The sequence below is a fragment of the Cyprinodon tularosa genome, unplaced genomic scaffold (genome assembly GCF_016077235.1).
Source record: "Cyprinodon tularosa strain WSP-4 unplaced genomic scaffold, ASM1607723v1 ctg40, whole genome shotgun sequence".
NCBI classification, from domain to species: Eukaryota; Metazoa; Chordata; class Actinopteri; order Cyprinodontiformes; family Cyprinodontidae; genus Cyprinodon; species Cyprinodon tularosa.
Window position 1 is genome coordinate 691,902 of NW_024039119.1, and position 19,364 is coordinate 711,265.

Consider the following 19,364-nt stretch of genomic DNA (forward strand, 5'->3'; position numbering starts at 1 on the left):
TATAGTGAAAAGCACTTTAATTCGGCTTCATCTGTTCTCTGATGCAGCTGCACCCATAAACGACCTCATCTTTCATTTACAATTAACCTGCAAGAGATCAGATCATAGTTTCTAACCCTGGAGCTAACAGCAGCAAGGAAATACTCTTATTGAACATCCCCCAGAATGATGTGATGCAGTTATAGTTTAAAAGCCAATATCAACCTAAAATAAAAGATATATCCTAATAATCATAAATTCAGTCCAGACTGCATAGCTTACACCCCCTGCTGCTGACCAGTCCCTATAAAGTCTCATAACATTCAAGATGGAAAATATGGCAGCCCTAAAGCTTTCCCACGTGTCACCGCCAGATACAAAAACAGATTGTTGGCGGTAACAACAAACATATGAGCCATGACTCCTCCTGGCTTCCATCCGGACCTTTACAGCAAACACAATCACTAACGGAACATTTACAAGTGAAGAGTGAAGGGTGGATGGGAGTCATGATGGGGGGAAAAAAAAAGAAAAAAGGAAAATCAAATTAGTTTTTGGCTCCAGTCGGAAGCTATAAACTTTCTTTCACAAAGGAAAAACGAATGGAGGAGGAATTAAAGGAAAAAAGGTATTGCACAATAAGTATAACTTGTCAGGATCTCTCAAGCACCGCTCAGTCTGAAATTTATTTTATATAATCAGCTAGTTTGTTTGAAAGCATGGAGGTGAAATAACTTCCCAACATAAAAAAAACAAGCAAAAAACAAGCTGCGTTTCCTGAATTATTCCAAAGTATGAACTTCTAATGAGCATAATGGACCTGAGCGATTTTATCTGGAGCTACACGTATGCTAACTATTTTTATGGCTCGCCAAGATGCCTGGGCTGCATTTTCCTTTTTCTCTGGGATTTCCAGCCTGGGCTTAATGTTTAGAGTTCAGTCTTCAATCAGAGTACTACAGTAAAACAGCCATAAAATCTATGATTAAAATCACATCAGTTGTTCTACTGTAGCTGTAATCAGATGACAGTCAGTAAATAATCACCTGAATTTGTCTGTAAACATTGTTGAGGAGGTGTTTTCACTGAGATCCAAAGTAATGCCAGCTGAGGTTTCCATCTCCTTGTAAAAGTATTTATACAACTTGAAGCTTTCCATGTTCTGTTACTTTATAACAACATCGTATTGTGTTTTTTTTCAAAAAGTGACAGACCATCACAAAGTCATGTAATGAAAATAACAAAAACTAAACCTAGCTTTGAAATTCTTTTTCTCAAGTACAAATCTGAGAAGTGCTGCATAAAGCACCGCATATAATTACTGCAATCCCATCTAGAGGACATTTTTGTTTCTGCAAAATAGCCTAAGCTTTGTCATAGTACATCAAGATAGTTTGTGCACATCATGTTTCAAATCTTGATACAGATTGTCAGTTTGGTTTAGTTCTGAATTTTGAATGGATACATTTACATTTAGTATGCTCTGGTTTAACTTAACTGTAGTTCTGGTTGTATATTTATAAACCGTCCTTTATTAATGTGAACTTTTCCCCCAGTTTCAAGCTGTCTGCAGCTTCTAACAGATTTTCTTCTGTGATTTTTTGTTATGTATTATCACCATTCAATGACGCATATACTATGACTAGTTTCCCTGTCCCTACAACAAAATGCATTCCCACAACATGATGCTGCCACCACCAGGTTGTTGCATTCATTGGGGTGGGATATATTGATTTTCTTCCACACACAGCATGTTAAAAGGAAATTTGAATGATTCAGTTCTGATCTAGTCTGACTGGTGGACCTTCTGCCATATGTATACCATCTTTGCTACATGAAATGAACTTAAATACATTGTCATTGTTGTTTTTGCTTTCTTTCAAAGAAAACTTGTTTTAACCACACTTCAATATAGACCCATTAGTTCACCAGAACACAACCCATTATATGCTGTGCTTGCTGATCATATCAGTGTAGCTGAATCAATGTCTTAATGTGAAGTCATACTCTCTCCATCTTCAAGAGATGCTGCTATGCAAGATGTGCAGTGGATATGATAGCCGAACTCTGCTTTAAATTTCTCCACAACTCCATATCTGACCTTACTGCGGTCTCCCTGTGGCTCCATGATGCTGTTTGCTCAAATTTCCTAGGAAAGCGCAATCCCAGAACAGATGCATTTATGGAGTCTAAGAACCACTGGAAGATGGAGTCTATTACTTTAATGACCTCCAAAAGCATTTGATAGAAAAGTATACATTCAAATTCACTTGTCAATTTTCTTGATCATTTAAAAGATATGAAATTATGATTCATTTTCTTTTCTCTTCCCTTTTATACCATACATACTGTTTGTTTATTATGTAATATTTCAACAAAATTAATAAAAGTTTGTATTTGTAACAGGGTAACAGCGCTTATTTTTGCTCCTGTAGACCTTTGTTCTTATTTTAGTTTGGTTGTGTGGCTCTTTTTGTTGGCAGTGTTGCATACATTGTCTAGTTTTCTTTAATATTTCATGTATACTTTTTTAAAATACATTTTGCTTTGTCCTGATTTTTATGCTAAATTTTAGTTCTTTTTTAACCCTTTGCACAGAAACTACAATATTGGCTTAATATTTTGCTTCTTAACTTAATAAAAAACAGAAGCGACCATCTGACTAAGACCAAAACAAAACTCAGCAAGTAGTGGAGCTACACAAAGGGGTGTTCTGGCAATGCTTACTTAGAAAAACGTACTTAGCAGAGAATGAGTTTAGAAGTACATAAGAAATGTTTAAAAACGAGTGGCAGTTGTTTGAGAATTGAGTGCAGTTTTTTGTTTCTTTACTGACCAGCATAGTCTTACCTGAGTCTGAGAACTGTTTATGGATTGAATAATCAGACACAAGCGGTGTGTTCTGGCCTTCAGATATGGGGGAAAGTGAAAACAGTATTTGTTCTATATCTATCATGTTAGCATGAATACAAAGGTCAAAATAACACTTGTGCACCTTTATAGCAGGCTGTGATGTCAATTTATTAGCCTTCCAGTCGGAAACATCTGGAGTTTTTATCTGAAACCAGGGCAGATGGAGTTAATGTTACTGGCTGTCAATCTAAAACTGAAGGATATCTTAACCGATCAGATTCTGCTGGATTAGAATGGGGTAAAACCGGAACAGCTAGAGGAGGTAACAGCTTTAGACAACATGAAAGGAGGCTAAATGAACAAATCATGTCAGCAGAGAGCCAGCTCAAATAGCCTCCTCAAAGGGACCACCTCTAAGCAGCCACATTGTTTGACATCTGTTTTGCAGCTTGGCTCTGAGCAGCGGTTTGTGTTGAGAAAGCAGTGTGCATATATCATCTTTGGCCCACATCCAATGGGGTCTTGGCCGCTGGCTAGGTTGTCCGATGCAAACTTTTCACGAGGAGGACAAAGAAACCAACAGAGGACAGTGGTGCTGAACTGTTCTCCCCAAACATACAAAGTTTAACTGCAAAGCCACCTAATAAAAAAGCAAAACACAAACATCTTTTATTTGCTTTTCTTCTCCTCCCTTTTCAGCGCTGCGTGTCACCCTTTTAGGTTTCTCCCAACTCAACCATGTAAGTAAACCTGATTTAGGTTTCCTGAAAAGTGTTTGAAATTTCAAAATGATTTAGAGCATTCAGAAAGCGTTTAGTTCAGCTCAAGCATTACGTTTGATACCGTATCAGTTTTTTGGACACTTGTGAATTTATTAGGTGTAAAGCTCACTGAACATGCTCTGTCTAAACTGTGTATCCTCTGTTTCTTTTAAACATACAAGGGATGAGATCATTCCTATTCTGACTGGAGGTTCAGCCACATATAACACCTCTCACAGCTCTGTCCTTACTCTGTTTCTTGGCGAGACACATTTCCAGACACATTTATCTTACAATATTAGTGTTCCAGATTTTTAAACATTAAATTATGTAGGCCCCCTGAGTGCACCAGTCTCAGGAAACAAATCGCAAGAAGCACATCTGATTTAGATTTTAGCATTAAAACATTTTTTTTTCCCTTGCTGACTTCTAGAATCTAGAGTCCTCTGCGAGACAAGTGGATGTAATCTTAAAAATATAAATCTTCCCCACTCAAAACTCTACCTTCAGTGGATCAAGCCGGAACCCTTTACTGATAGTTAATCCTGTTTGGTTTTTATCACAAGAGTTTATAACAAAAGCTGTTCAGGCATCAATAAACAGGAAATGTTTTTGAAAAAAGATAATTTATTTTAAAAAAGGCTGCATCATTCATTATTAAAAACAGACGTTACAGAAGTAGAAAAGCAAGAATGAACCTTCATCTCTGACACAATAAACCGATCCTGTACATCACCAGGATGGAGATAAATGATGCTCTGCACCAAATACAGAAAGACTCTTTAATTGGACGTAAACTGAAAACACAAAATCACTCAAAGAGTGATTATTTAGAGAAATAACGTGGTTTGAATTTATCTGCGGCAAACGAAAGCTGAAAAAAAAAGAAATGAAAAAAAAAAACTTGTTCACATGCATATGTTGTATAAAGAAACAGGTTAACTTTAAAAAAATATATAATTAAAAAGATTGAACTTGAGATATCAGTATCTCATTTAAATGGACTGTACAGCTTTATGGCATTACGCCTCGTGGGACTTTGAAGTGTTTTAACACACCGTATTGCATTTAAAAAAAAAAACATTTTTAACTCAACACTTAGCAGTGTAACATTGCTCATTCCGTTAGCGATCTTGAAAATGATAGATTTGTGCAATATTGTAAAAATATTGTAATAATAAACCACACGTTGATTGTAATAAAAGTGCTTAACAGGTCAGCATGTAACATTTTCATTGTGGTTTTAAAGATAGATGGTTAAAAAATCTAAAAGATGTTAAAATGCTTCATCTTTTTTAAACTTTCTAAATCTTAAACTGTTGCAAAGTTTACCTCTTCAGCATATATTCTGTGTTTCATCTGCAAGCACATAATATCGATAAAATGCAAGACGTGTCCAGCACTAAAAGAACAAACATGTCATTAAAAGCTGCATCGTGTGCTTTAATGCTGAATATGTGAAATATGAAATAGCTCTTTCTGCTGTGGCGAGAAAAAAAAAAAGGATGCCTATGTTTTTAGCTTCTTTGAAGGGACCTTTTTAAGGCCTTGGTTCTTCTGATCCTGGGTAGTCTCCTGGTCAGGGTGAGTTTGGGGCATATGTGACTCATGGAGTTGTTTAAGGCTGCAGATTTGTTGCTCCTTTGATGTTTCTCGCTGGGCCAGTCGTAGGAGACGTTTCAAACTCTTCACCTTTTCCTTCAGGTGACTGTTTGCTTTCTCCAAGGTACGTACTTTCTGAGAGAGATTCCTCACTCTCTCCTCCTCCTCAAACAGAGCTTTCTGAACTGTGGAGCACAACAGCTGGGAGGAGACAGAAAAATAACAAGCTTGTTTATTCAAGCCTAACAGCAAAACATCTTATGGTCCTAAAAGACTGGGAAGTGCATGAAGATAAAAAAAATGACACTTGAGTTCAAGATTTGTCATTAGTTTAATATCACAGAGGTTGGTCCCAGTTAAATTGGTCAGATTGCAAAATATTGTATCTATATTAATTTAAAAACATTGGAGCAGGAACAGCAAAACAACCAAAAACAAATCCTGAATAAACATTGATAAAGGTTCTTTACCCTTAACATTTTTTTTTCACATTTGTCATACAGCAGTTACAGATTTTAATGCTTTTTATGGCTTTTCTTTATTCCCACAGAAAATCCCAGCGTGCATATTTATTTCCCCCTTTAGTTGAATACAACATTTATCCTGCACAATGTCATCTGCAGTATAATGTGTGTTGTAGACCGATCACATGGTAAATTCAATTCAATTCAGTTTATTCATATAGCGCCAATTCACAACACGTCATCTCAAGGCACTTTACAGTTCATGAGATCATACAGTCAAATTGATTCAGTTTTCTATCTAAGGAAAACCAGTTGATGGCATCAACTTATTGACTCAAATGCCATCCCTCAAACTAAGCATGCTTGTAGCGATAGTGGAGAGGAAAACTCCTTTTTAACAGAAAGAAACCTCCAGCAGAACCAGGCTCAGTGTGAGCGGCCATCTGCCGAGGCCGACTGGGGTTCAAGGAGACAGAAGCAGAGTTAAAAAAGGCAACTATAAAAGGATTTGGCCTTTTTTCAGTGTAGTCCTAGTTCTCTGACTGTGACTAACTGTATGTGCTCTCTACTTCATCTGACATGGGAGCTCGCTCAAGCTCGTCTGCCTGGCTGTGTGTTTCCTGAAAGAGGCAGTATGTGGAGCTGGTTGAGATTTGCCTTTTGTATTTTTGCTTATATCTGTATGTCTGCTTCTGTCTCCTTGAACCCCAGTCAGCATCGGCAAAATGACAGCTCCCACTGAGCCTGGTTCTGCTGGAGGTTTCTTAATGTTAACGGTATAGGGGAGGATTTTCACAAATTTTTGAAAAGACCCACCCTCTCTACTTAAAAAAAACAAAACAAAAAAAGAAACATGCACAATCATCGTAGTCTCTGTAAAGTTTTTATTTCTGATGCGTTTTTGTTACCAATTTACCAATTGACAATTGATGAACAAATGTGACCAAAAAAGTTTTATAAAGTTTTTAGGGTTGAGTCACAAGTTGTTGTCACATGTTTAGATTAAATAAACAAAAAATAAATCTACCATGGGTCTTTAAACTACATGCTGCTATCAGTTTGAGCCTAAAAAGTCCTAAAAGTGTGGGTCTGCGAAGAAGCTCCTTTTGGGACTCAGATCTGCTCCTTGGACATGGACCTTTCCCTGTATAAGTCACATGAGGGAACGCTGCTGACAGGCCCTTTGGGCCATGAGCCTGTATCAACAGCTCGCAAGTCATCCAACAGATTCCACTGTTTGCATAGGAAGGAGCCAAGAAAAGGGTTTATTTTGGATGCCTGTTGATTAAAACAAGGGATTTGGGAACAGAAACAAAAAACACTGAAGGGGAACAATGTGAAGACAATCATGTTTCTCATGCCTCTTGTGTGAAGCTAGGTGTGGAGATAGTGAGAAAGAGCCAAATTAAGAACTAGTTTCAAAATAAGATTTTAAACCCGAAATAATGGATTTGCATGATCAGATTTTAATGAAAAATAGTGAGAAATTTGATTGGATGTAAACAGACAAGAACTCAAATCTGAAAATGAAAAGGTTACAATAATAACACCAACAAAAACTTAAATAACAACACAGCGATCCGGATAAGCAAAGTGACTAAATCTAAGCTGGAGCTAGAGAAAGGATAACATGAAATGGTTCCCCTGTTTGATTGAGACACTGGTGTGAGCTGAAACCCAACAAGCCTGTGAACCTGAAACAGACGATCCAACGACCTGGACCTTTCCCTTCTGAAACCAAAAAGAAAAATTACGTCCATATGCCTCTAGCTGTGTTTCTCTGTGCCAGAGCGTGGATTTCCTCAGCAGACTCTAATGCTTCCACATGGGCCATTGGGACAAGCGATGTAAATTCCCTGCCATCAGATAACAACCGCTGAGGGTTTTGAGGAAATTTAAAAAATGTGCTGCGGACCCACATCATTGGTTAGTATATTACTTGTTGTAATATTAGCCGCCGACTCTTTCCATGGGCTCTAACTTTGGTCCCGGAGGAAATTTCTGGCAAAGTACGAAGCTTTAAAATGGAAAGAATCATATTTAGACAACGAAGAGTGAAAAATATGACAAGCAGAAAACGTTGAATTTATTTTACACCTACAAATGACTTTTACATGAGCAAATATTCAGTTAGAGACAGACGAGTTGTGCTCTATGGCTGTCAGAACCACTGAAGTTAGCTTGGAAGGGCAACAGCTGTATTCAGGTATTAGTTCAGCGAGATTTTAGCAACATTTACTGTAAAAGGCACTGATTTTACAGCCTCCTATACATGATATGCTGAAACTTTTCCTCTTAAGAAGCCTTTATACTTGGAATCATGGCGGACATTGGAGATATAACATTTAAGAACTGAACCCTGGAAAACATTTGAAAATAAGACTTGCATATAATTTGGCCAGATGCTATTGCATGGAAGGTTAACTCAGGGCTTACTATTTAAAGTTATATCACTTTAACCCTAGATAAGATGTTATGACTGAGTAATAAGTCAAGTAACTTATTGTAAGTGAATAAAGAGATCTAAATTACACATGGAAATACATTTGTATTTAACGTGCCTGGATGGAGGAAGGAGATGCAGAAGGGGGACATGCCCAAGAGAATTCCTAAAGCTTGTTTTTGGTGCATAAACTGTTTTTTTAATACAATCTTCAACAACTATTGTGTGACTGGTCAGAAATATCACTCAATGTTAATGCAGAAGTTTTTTTTGGACTCGAGGGGTTCTGCACAGTTCTTTTAAAGCAGAGAGACAAATAAACTTTATCGCTGATGCACAAATAAGACAATGCAACACAATTCTGTTGAAATATCCTAGCCAGAACAATCTTGTTCTTATTGTTTCTACCATAAGTAATCAACCTTGATGGATTTTCCTGCATCTTGCTGCATATGCAAAGGCCTTAAAGTATCACCTAACACAGTATTAGCGCACAGGTTTAACAGATGATGGACTTTATCACCTGCATGGAAGCATGATGGTTCCCAGCTCCCTTTCAAAGTACAGTAAATGTGACTGTTCCTACTCAACAGGCTTGGTTATCTCCTTCACTTCATAATGCAGTTCTTTGATGATACTCTGATAATGATACTTTGATAAATAAATATGAAAATGTATACAAATATCAATGAGGATTTCCTTACGTATTTTTTATGAGTATAACAAAAGACTTCAACAATTTACTGCAAACTAGCTTAAACAACCCATAATGTACATAAGTGAGGTCCTAGGATCTTGGCTTAAATATAATCCAAGTCATCTAAGAAGTGCAGTCTATCTCAACATTCTTCTGTAAAATAATAATAATTGAACTTTATTGATCACACATTGGAGAAATTTACCTCTGCATTTAACCCATCGCCTTGGTGAGCAGTGGGCTGCCATCGTGGGGCGCACAGGGAGCAACCAGGGGTTAAGGGTCTTGCTCAGAGAGCAAGAGTGGCAGTCTGAGGGAGTGGAATTCGAACTCACAACCTCGTGATTCCAAGCTCTATGCCCTAACCAATGGGCTGCCACTCCCCGTAAACCATGCCACAGGTAGCTGGACACAAATGGCCAATCAGTGTCTCATAATGTTGCATCTCATTGAGCTCTGAAGATGAAAATTGAATGTATCATTTTCATCAATGCCAACTACGACTATACTCTAGCCATAAATCAGATAATTTGGGATTACCAGATTAACTACAATTAGAATAACAAGCTAAAAGTATATATATCTCTATATTGCATGTTTAGATTTTTTGAGATACAACCAACCAATGAAGTGAAAATGTTCAAGGTTTCTTTTTTTTTATTTGCTTGGGAAAGAAAACAACCAGCATGAAAACAGTACATGACCGTATGTTTGTCCTTGGAAGGTTTAGTGCTAAGTATGTTTTGATGAAACTCCACTGCTTTATACAATAAATATAAACTTTTACATATTGTGTCCGGCCTCCGGATGCACCCAAGGCCAATATGTCCAAAAGTTTATGTTAACAATGACTCCAGATTATAGATTATTATTAACAATGTTAGAAACATTATTAAAGTATATGTAATCACAGTGACTCTAGTCTCAGTTACTAAAAGTGACATGTTAAATAGAATTCAGTCTGAATTTGGTTTTAGAAAGAAACCTTACCAGTCAGAATAGAACTACTTGTTTTGACCCTAAACATAATATTTTTAGATGACCTGTTAGAAATTAAACCCAGGCTGATACGTTCACAATTCTACTTTTGACATATTATGGTTATTAAATCCCCAGACAGCACCATTTTTTTTCCTTATTTTTTATTTTTAGTTTGTTTTTTACTGTAGTCTAGAGGGGATTTTGCGATTTGGTGTGATCCACTTTAATTAAGGGCTAGGTCTGTCGCCATTGGTTGCTTGGTAGATAAGTAAAAACAAAGTGATACAAATTGTGTTTATGTATTTTAAAGAGGATTACTTATCCACACAATATTGTGATCCAAAATGTACTTTTGTATGTATAAACACAAGCCTGAGTCAAGAGTCAACGGATATACAAAACCATGGCAGATTTTTATTTTGTATAAATAGCTAGAAAATAATTATATACAAGGAAAAAAAAAGATAGGAGTAAATTTGATTTAATAGAGCAGCAAACAATATACAGCCATATGTCAAAAAAGATACATGTAAAAAAATAAGATTTTCCAGGGTGTTATTGGGGTGAGTAGGTGCAAAAGTAAATTGTTTATAAAAAATATATATATATATCTATATATATAACATCAGCTTACAAAGACAGAAGAGGAACAAATATCCTAAAATTTGTTTTTAAAATGTACTGTGCATCATTGTTTGGATCATGCTTTAATGAGATGCATCTTTTTTGAGAAGTCTTGAAGCTATTTTATGTTTAATAGTGTTTTTGAATGTTCCATCCCTGGCTTTCATTTTCTTAACAGTTCAGTTATTGAGTTTTGAACTCTTTCAATTTTTCCTCAGACATTGTGAGCTCTTTGTGGTACCAAACCTCAGGAAATGTGCTTCTGGTTTCCCATGCTCTAAGAACATTTGAACTTGCCAACTTTTTCCCGTCATTTCTTTGAAAACAAAGGGATGTAATACCTAATCCTTTTTTTTGTGCTCTGCACTAAGTCCAATGTCTGGGTCTTTTAAGTGCAAAACTGTTGGAAACTGTTGGGAAATCGTTACAGCTAAACCAAAATTATTTGACCAACTGCCTTATAAAGAGGCTCTTATAAGATTAAAATATCTATTTAAAAAAAAATAAGGTGGTTGGTTATAATTTCTTATTTCATGTCATTAAGTAGCAAATTTGGGTTCCAAACATTTAGAGGAAGAGGGAAAAGTAAACAGATGTAACGCAAAAATCAAGTCCTGAATTTTTAAGGGGAAAACCCAAGTCAGAACAGGGGACTAGTCCAAATCAAGGCTTAATTCTTCAAGGGGTAAATTAGCTGTTGGTGCTAAGTCCAAGTCAGATTGACTCCGAAAAGGGAAAATCTCAGTCAACTCTTAAATCATAAGGACAAATCCAATTCTAAACTCAAGTCTCAAGTCTAAGTCATTAGTCTCTACTGACTGTATTTACATTTAAACATTGTTTGCATGCTATCCACTCTTCTAAAAACACATAATGTTGTTAGTTATTATTTTGAAATAAATATCTTTAAGCACAACACACAACATGCAGATGTAACCCCTTTATCTTTTTCACAACTTTTATGTCACAAAATTATGACTGAGAACTTATTCCAAACAAACAAAACTGTATCAGGCACACAAAAAGTTGTGTTGCTTCACACAAAGGGGGACAGGAGGGTCTGTTCCAACTATAGGGGGATTAATTACACTTAAGGCCAATTCATGCTTCTGATGCATAGCCTCTGCGACCGTCCAATCTGTCTCTGTGCGCGACCACGCCCCCCCCCCCCCCCCCCCCCCCCCCCGCAGAGGTTCTGCAACCGTCTCCGCGCACCTAAAAAAATTCTGACTTCGCATCGGACGGTCGCAAACCCGCGCAGACCTCAAGCGGAAGTCCGCAGACAAAAAGCAGCTGTGATTGGTCCTTGGTATGCCTTTCTGGCTGTCTGTATGGTCATCCTCTCGATTCGGTGCCGGCGAGCGGCATTTTAAAAAACCGAGGAACAACTACAATGGACAACTACGAAAAAAGGTTAATCGAGAAGGTCCAGAAATACAACCACATGTACGATGCCTCAGACAAAGTATATAAATAAATATATCCTTTTTGATGTCTAGCAACTCTAGATCCATCTCTGTGACTGTGATATCTTTCAGACGCGCCATTGTTGTTTTGGAAGATAAACACTCCCGCCGGCGCCGCCGAACCCGCTGAAGTTCTCGCGGGTTCTTGAATAGGCTCCTCCTTGCACTTTGGTGGGAAACTGCTGTGTGTCCCTGGAAATTCCAGAGAAGCAGAAGCAGACCAGCAAAACTGGTTCACAACCAGACCCAAACGACATTTGATGTGTGCGTTTGCAGAAGTATAATCTGCCCTACTCTGTTGGGAGGCTGTTGCCAGGGTGCTGGAGATGAGAGTCCAACTGATAGTGCGTTTTATGTCCGGGGAACAGTGGACCAGCTCTACACCCTCATCCACCCTGTGAGGAAATGCTTATTTCAGCAGTTATTATACAGGATCATGTTCTTTCAGCCATGACTGAGATTTCATGGCCGCAGGTGAAATTAAGAACGGCTACTGATTGGTAAATTGAGAGCTTTGCCTGTTAGTTTAGCTCTCTTTACCACAGCAGATGGGTGCAGCATCCATATTGCTGAAGCAGCTTCACCAATTTGTCTGTTGATCTCATGCAACATTCTACATTTGTTTGATTCATGAAGATGACTCGAAGTCTTTATCCAAATACCTTAAACCTCTATGGAGGACGTGCTTTGATGGTTGGTATAATAAGTGTAATCAGAACTGTGCTGACAGTAAGGAAGGAGCTATAGGATCACTAAGCAGTACGCTTCCTGGAGCTTCGGGACCCCCGTACATCTCTCATAGCTAAGAGATCTATGGTTGCCCACAATCCTTTGCTTGGCAGAGTCCCTCTTACACAGTTGAACAAATATATACATTATTTCGTGACACATACTTTGTGTAACACATGCAAATGTACACAGCTTCATGTTTTAGATTTGATAAGGAATATCTTAAATAGGGCTGCAACAACGAAGCGATAAAATCGATAAAAATCGACTTTTAAAAGCGTTGGCTACGAATTTAATCATCGATTAGTTGTGTCGCGCGATTAATGCGTCATCCGCCGCCGCCGTCATCCCGTGGAAGAAAAAAAATATGGCGGAGCGAGTCAGCGCCGCAGTTGCAGTGTTGCCAACTCAGCGACTTTTCAGACCCCTCCAGCGACTGTTTTTCAAAAAAGCGACTAGCGACAAATCTGGCGACTCTTTACGGTGTCACTGGCGGCTTTTGCATGCCGTGGGGCGCCTCCCCCATCCCAACCCTTTCTCCCTCTCCCTCTCAGCGCTGCAGTCAGAGCCGCAGGATTTTAGTGAGGAGTTTACCCTCAGCGTCCAGACTGCAAATGAAGCGCGCATGCGCCGGGATTGACGGCGCAAATCGATCACAATAAATAAAACAGCCTGCGTGAAAAAAGTCGTAACATGCAACTTTTGTAAAAACAAATGAACATGGCGCGGAAGCACCACTGTTATGACGCAGCACCTGAAAAGGAAACATGTTGGAGCCTTCGATGGCAGTGAAGAGAGCTGATCAGCAGGATGAGTAACCATGTTTGTTTGGTTTTAAAGTGGGGAAACGTAACGTTAGTTTCTCAGGTAACTCATCTGATGCTTTCATTACCGTGTTAGTAGGTTACAGACAGTGATAAGGTTGGCTACTTATTTTACTTTTAATTTCATTTGAATTAGCTTAAGCAGCGTTTATATTTTCTTTATAAATAAATTAACTTGCAAATTATAAGGATAAGGCTTTTAAAGTTGAAATCTTCTGGCAAAGATAAAGAAAAGAAGATCCTGCAATTTATGGAAGTAAAGCAGAATAAAATCCAGCAAGATCAGTAATATGTCAATTAATTATATGCCACATTTCCATGTAAATATCTGTCTTTGGAGGATGTGTTTTTTAGCACCCCTAGTTCTCTCATTTTTATTCCAAATACAATTTATAATTTGAATCACAGGGCTATTTTTATCTCTATGGTTCAGTATTTTCTCAAGCAGCAGCTTTAACTGCTATACTTTCCTGTCTTAAAAGGCAGAACTCTTCTAGTCTAAAAAAAACTAATTTGTTGAAATGGGGGGACCTATTGTTTGAACCCCTTAGGGGCTTTTAAAAACAAAAATGCCTGTCTTTTTTTGCGCTTTATGAAACAAAGTAGCCTATATTTTGTGGATGTACAGCTACATTTCTCATGTAAGTTTGCGTAGTTTTAACACAAACATTTATTTTTCATATTGCACCAGTACAGTTAATGAGCAACCTGTACTTGTGTGCTTGTTTGTTCTGTCTAAAATGTTTATTTTGGAATAAAGAGGTTAATATAAAAAATATTTTTTGTCCGATTCATCGAAAAAATAATCGGCCGATTCATCGATTTTTAAAGTAATCGTTAGTTGCAGCCCTAATCTTAAATTGTTCACTCCTTTTGTGTAACTTTTTTTTTTGTAGTTCTTTTCCAGAAGGATGTTGTCCCAAGTGTTATTCATGGGTGTGTCAGCCTTGTAAGGACATCCCTAAGCTTGAAGGCTGTCTGGATGCTAAGCGGTGCTGGAGGTTCTTCTTAGTGTTGACCCAGTGAAAGGTGCAGAAACAGGAGCTAGAAACACGAGGTAGGACGTACACATAAAGGTATTTGGATCAAGGCCAGGATTGGTGAACTCCTCTACTTGAGACAGGAAATCCCCTCAAACCTGAAGAGGCCATGCAACCCTTTTCCAGTTTGAACCATGAACAATGGCTTGGATGAGCTGATCGTCTTCCCGGTCGTCTTGCACTCAGCTGTGAACTGCTCCAGCACATACTATAGGTCTTGGCTGCCCTCCAGGTTTCACTGGAGTCGAGGTCCCCCACTAGAATGATGGAATCCCTGCCAGGCTCGAGGGTGAGGTCGCTAGTTTCAATTTCATTGCCATTATGAAGACTTTTAAACCACTTTCTCTGATTGGTCACCAAGATCATGTTCTCCTTGGGAGACCCTATGTGTTATGCACACATAAGCTATATACAGGAAAAACTAGAACTAGAATTAGGGCTTGATAAATAAAAGTAATGACATGTGGACAAACAGAAATAAATAAACAAGGACTATTAAGGATAGGTGTTTTTTTAATGTCTGTTTTTAAAAAAAACTTTCAAAGCCTCAAACTTATTTTTTAAAATGCATAAACTCTCAAAGATTTAAAGGACCCATGGGAACCCTGTTTGGTAGAAATGCGGCTTAGGTAAATATTATTTGATGCCTACATACCCGGCTGTCCTCTTGAGCTTCCCACTCCGGGCTGAAGCTGTGGACTTGAGTTCCAGGTGTGCAGTTGGAAAACTGGAAAAGACTAGCAAACAGGCGGTGGTTCTCTGGAGTGTCGGGGAAGATGGGATCCTGGAAATTAACTCCATGTGGAAGAATGTTGTAGTTTTCATCCATCCTAAATGACATCAAAAAACCACACAAATTCTCTTATTTAACAAGAATAACTTGCATGCATGTCCAACTTTAAACTCATGCAAACACACATGCAGAAAACAATGACCAACATTCAACAAGAGTCACTTAAAATGCTTGAAAATCATCATCCTATTCTTAATTTTTATCTTTTATAGATATACCTTCCCATGCTTAAAGAAATGTTTTTACATTACTAAGTAGTTTTGTTACTAAAATGTAATCTTGTGTCATTGAAAAAAAGTGTTGATGACTGAAACGAGTGAATTACAAGGTGAAAGGGATTTATGGAGAAAGCTTCATATCTTCAGGAAGTGGTCTTCATCTGGATTTCATTTCACGGCCCTCAGGGAGCATCTTTGGTCTGGCTGTCCATATCAGAGGCTGCGCTGTCGGTACGTTCAAATGGAAAGGGGAAGTTCATGTTTTACTTCAGCAGAAGATGTCAAAGGTTAGACGTTATCAAGAGAACCAAAAACTATATGGACTTGTTGATTCAGGGTTACTTAAAAGAACCCTAGGAAGCCTGAAGAAAATAATGAAATAAAAGAACATCAGGTAGAGCTGATAAAACTTCGTAATTTTGAGTATTTATTAACAGACAGTAAATAGAACAATTTTTAAAGCAAACGTATGACTTTAGCAGCACAGTCAGTCTGTATTTATGGTTCCAGAGGGAGATGGTCTCTTCAGGGTTAGACTCTGACTGATTGGAGAAGCTATTTCTGTTCTAGAACATGTTTGAGGGAGAGAGAAAAACTCACCCAGAGAATGGATAACAGGTCTTCTGTAAGTTACTATTATTAAGCAGCATAAAAACACTGCATAAAATGAATCTGCTGGGGGTTTAAAGTGCAGCCACACCTTAGAAAATCTAAAAGCAGCATTTAAAGCTGTATCTAATGTCTTCAACCTAATCCTCAATTGATTTCAAAAGGTTAATCCGAGGTCAAATGTCACCAACAAATATAATTTAATAATCAGAACCTGGTGTAAAATATGCAGACCTAAAATTTTAAAATATGATGAATCATATTAATTACTGCATATTAAAATGATATAAGGCATGCAATGTTATACTGTATGCCTCCCTGAAGCTTACAGTATATTATAGACCATGACAAACTGGAGCATAAATGCAAAATTAAAGGAAAAGGACGAAATGGTTTTCTAGTAATTTGATAGATTAAATCCTACAAGTATATAATGCATTTATTTCAAAAAATGTATTCGAATTAATACTATGCGGAGCTACCCTGTCTGTATTTATAGTAGCAACTGAAGCTCTGTGGCGTACCTTTGCTGAAAATATTCAATGGCATACACCCAAATGTTAGTCATTGGGTTAAGAGCTAGGATGAGTTTTGCCAGCGATTCTTACTTGGATTTAGGATTTAGACTGAACCTTTCTGTCAAATGAATAGACTTGGAACTAAAATCAGGGTTTTGTTCCAGCTGGAAGCTAAACCTCCATCTTTGGCTGCCAATAGCAGGGTTTCTTCACCCATTACTTAGCTGCATCCAGCTTTCCATCAGCTCGGACTAGCTGGCTTGACGAGCAACCCGACAGCTTGATGTGCGACTGTGATCTGTTACAGTTGCCATGATCCATTCAGATTGATGTGCAAAGTTGCTTTTTCTCTACTAGTACTATTAGATGGATTCTGAAGATGCTGCAGTGATCTAGAGCTCATGGACCTTTCAGCTGAATCTTTGATCAATGCTCTTGCACAAGCCATAAGATAAGATGGATGGCCTTGTTTTGGCACAGATGCAACTGTACCACATTCTTTTTTTATTTCAACTTGTTGACTCAAGGAATGCCCTTTAGATGCTGCTTATTATTTTAGGACCTAGGTCAGCTTTAAACGGTCTCTCTCTGGCCCGTCTGCTCCGTCTTGAGGTCTCTGTTTTGTTGTTAGTCCATGTTCTCTAAAGTTGCTCCACACTGAACAGGAATTTTGCAAATTTCCCCTGATGCGATTCTGATGCTTGTGCTGTGAGTATCGGCCGATACAGAGTAACGATACCAGTATGTTACAAAAAAATATCATAATCATATGAGGCCTGCATGAATGTGATATGACTGTAACTGTAGGCCTGGTTGAGGTCAAACCATGGAATGGAAACATGAATGAATAAAGATCATTTAAGCCATTTTTTTTATTTTTATGAAACATTATAAAAACAGCACTAGTAGTAGAAGTAGCAAGCTCTCCAACAGGTGTCAGGTAATCAGCTCTTCACTCATCTAAAATAGCAGGTGGCAGCACAGAGCAACTGTTTTAAGAGCGGCAAAGAAGAACTGTGTCAGAACTAACAGAACTAACAAGAAAATGGATTACTATTTTAAATTATATGGTATCGAAACAGTGCCTGCACTCCAATACTCAGGCAAGCGAACGCACATAAAGTGACCTTTTTTTTGGTATTTTTTTATGCATCATAATGAAACCCCAGAGACTTTATTTAGAGCAGCAGTATTTCAAATAAGATTTAATTATAAGGATGTGTACTGGTTTCCAAGGTTCAAATGGCTGTCCAGAATTTAATTCATGGATATCAGAGTAAAGGGGTCTTTAAACAAATGTACACAACACATGTTTAGGAAAAGTTTTCTTTTCTTTGTTAAAAGGTCTATAAAAAGCATTAAATTCCTTATATTTATATGCTCATATATCATGCTCCAGTATCACCTAAAGTACCAATAAAATACATAAAATTTTCCAAAAACGCAAAAAAAAAACCCCACAACCGGACTCTGTTTTCACTTTGTTTTTGTAAACAAAGTCCAGCGTTGTTTTATTGATCAGATGTGTCTTTTCACATGCAATATAAGTTCTTAACAATTTTAGAGTCAAAGTAACTCCAAACTCAATAAAAGTAAACAAGGAGTTAGTGTCAGGCTAGGTTAATTGCTGAATTTTCAACCCCAAGCCACATCTGTAAGGGTTACAACCAGGTCATGCATGTCATATAAGGCCAGCTTTAACCTCTGCACAGCAAGTGTTGGAGCCTCCAACACTTGCTGTGCAGAGGTTAAAGCTGGCCTTATGTTTACCTCCAACTTGGAGGTAAACGACTCAAAACATAACAAATGATGTAGTCTTTAAAAGTATATAGTATTCATTATAAAGAAAGTGGAAATGAGGGGGAAAAACTGCAGAGAAAAAAAGTGCAGAGAGCTTTTTTAAATATATTACGATGATGTATATAACTCCTAAAACTTTAACCCAGCTGCATGCATTGGGAATTTTCAATAATGACTCAGTGAGTCCCATAAATAAATGATGTGGACGCTGTTCACCTTAGAAAGAAGTAGTAATTGTTGTTTTCGGTGACGCTGTAGGTGAAGCAGGGTAAGTATCCCAGACCGCTGATGTTGAGCCTGGATCCTGCAGGGACCTCCAGCATGGAGCCCCAGGACTGATCGCACTGCAGCTCGATCTCTGCGGAGAAGAGCAGGTCGGTGTCGTGCTGCCAGGGCAGGTAGTTATAGACGCTGTAAGACTCTTTGTGCAGAGCCAGGACCTTTGCGAAGACGATGATCTCCGCCAGCTCCGCACGGCACGCTTCCGTCTGCGGTCTCCAGTCGTGGGGTAACTGACATCCCCAGCTGCCACCAACGCTGCCAGCTGCCAGAACAAGCCCCAGAATAATCCACATGGTGCCACGGAGAGGACTCATCTGCTGCTCCGCTGGGCGCACCAAGGCGCACAAGACCCGGGATGGAAACAACACAAGGGGAAAAAAAACAAACAAAGTTATTTGACATATGCGTGCAGTGATGCACTTTCTTCACCCGGCAAATATTTCCCTTTTTTTCTTCTTAAAAAAAGAAAAAGAAAAAGTATTTTGCAGGATAAAGAAGTGGAGAAGACCGCTGTAGTGTAAACTTGTCCAAGCAGAGCTGGAGCTTAAGCACACCAGCATCCTCTGGAAGAAACTACCTCTGGAAGGCAGAAAGACAAGCAGCAGCAAGGATTCATTGTTCAAAGATTTCTGTAAAATGTTCTCCGATTTACAGGGAAATTAAAAACTAGTGTCTCCTTCC

At 38.3% G+C, this 19,364-nt stretch overlaps 1 protein-coding gene across 1 annotated transcript; it reads right to left on the reverse strand.

The window, feature by feature from the left end:
* Positions 1 to 4,200: 4,200 nt before the first annotated feature.
* ccdc3b (coiled-coil domain containing 3b) lies at positions 4,201 to 19,347 on the reverse strand. The gene is made up of 3 exons (XM_038298006.1): positions 18,618 to 19,347; positions 15,119 to 15,293; positions 4,201 to 5,396 (listed from the first exon to the last, which is right to left on the reverse strand). The coding sequence occupies exons 1-3, from the start codon at positions 18,995 to 18,997 to the stop codon at positions 5,103 to 5,105; spliced, it is 849 nt and encodes a 282-aa protein (XP_038153934.1). The 5' UTR covers positions 18,998 to 19,347; the 3' UTR covers positions 4,201 to 5,102.
* Positions 19,348 to 19,364: the final 17 nt, after the last annotated feature.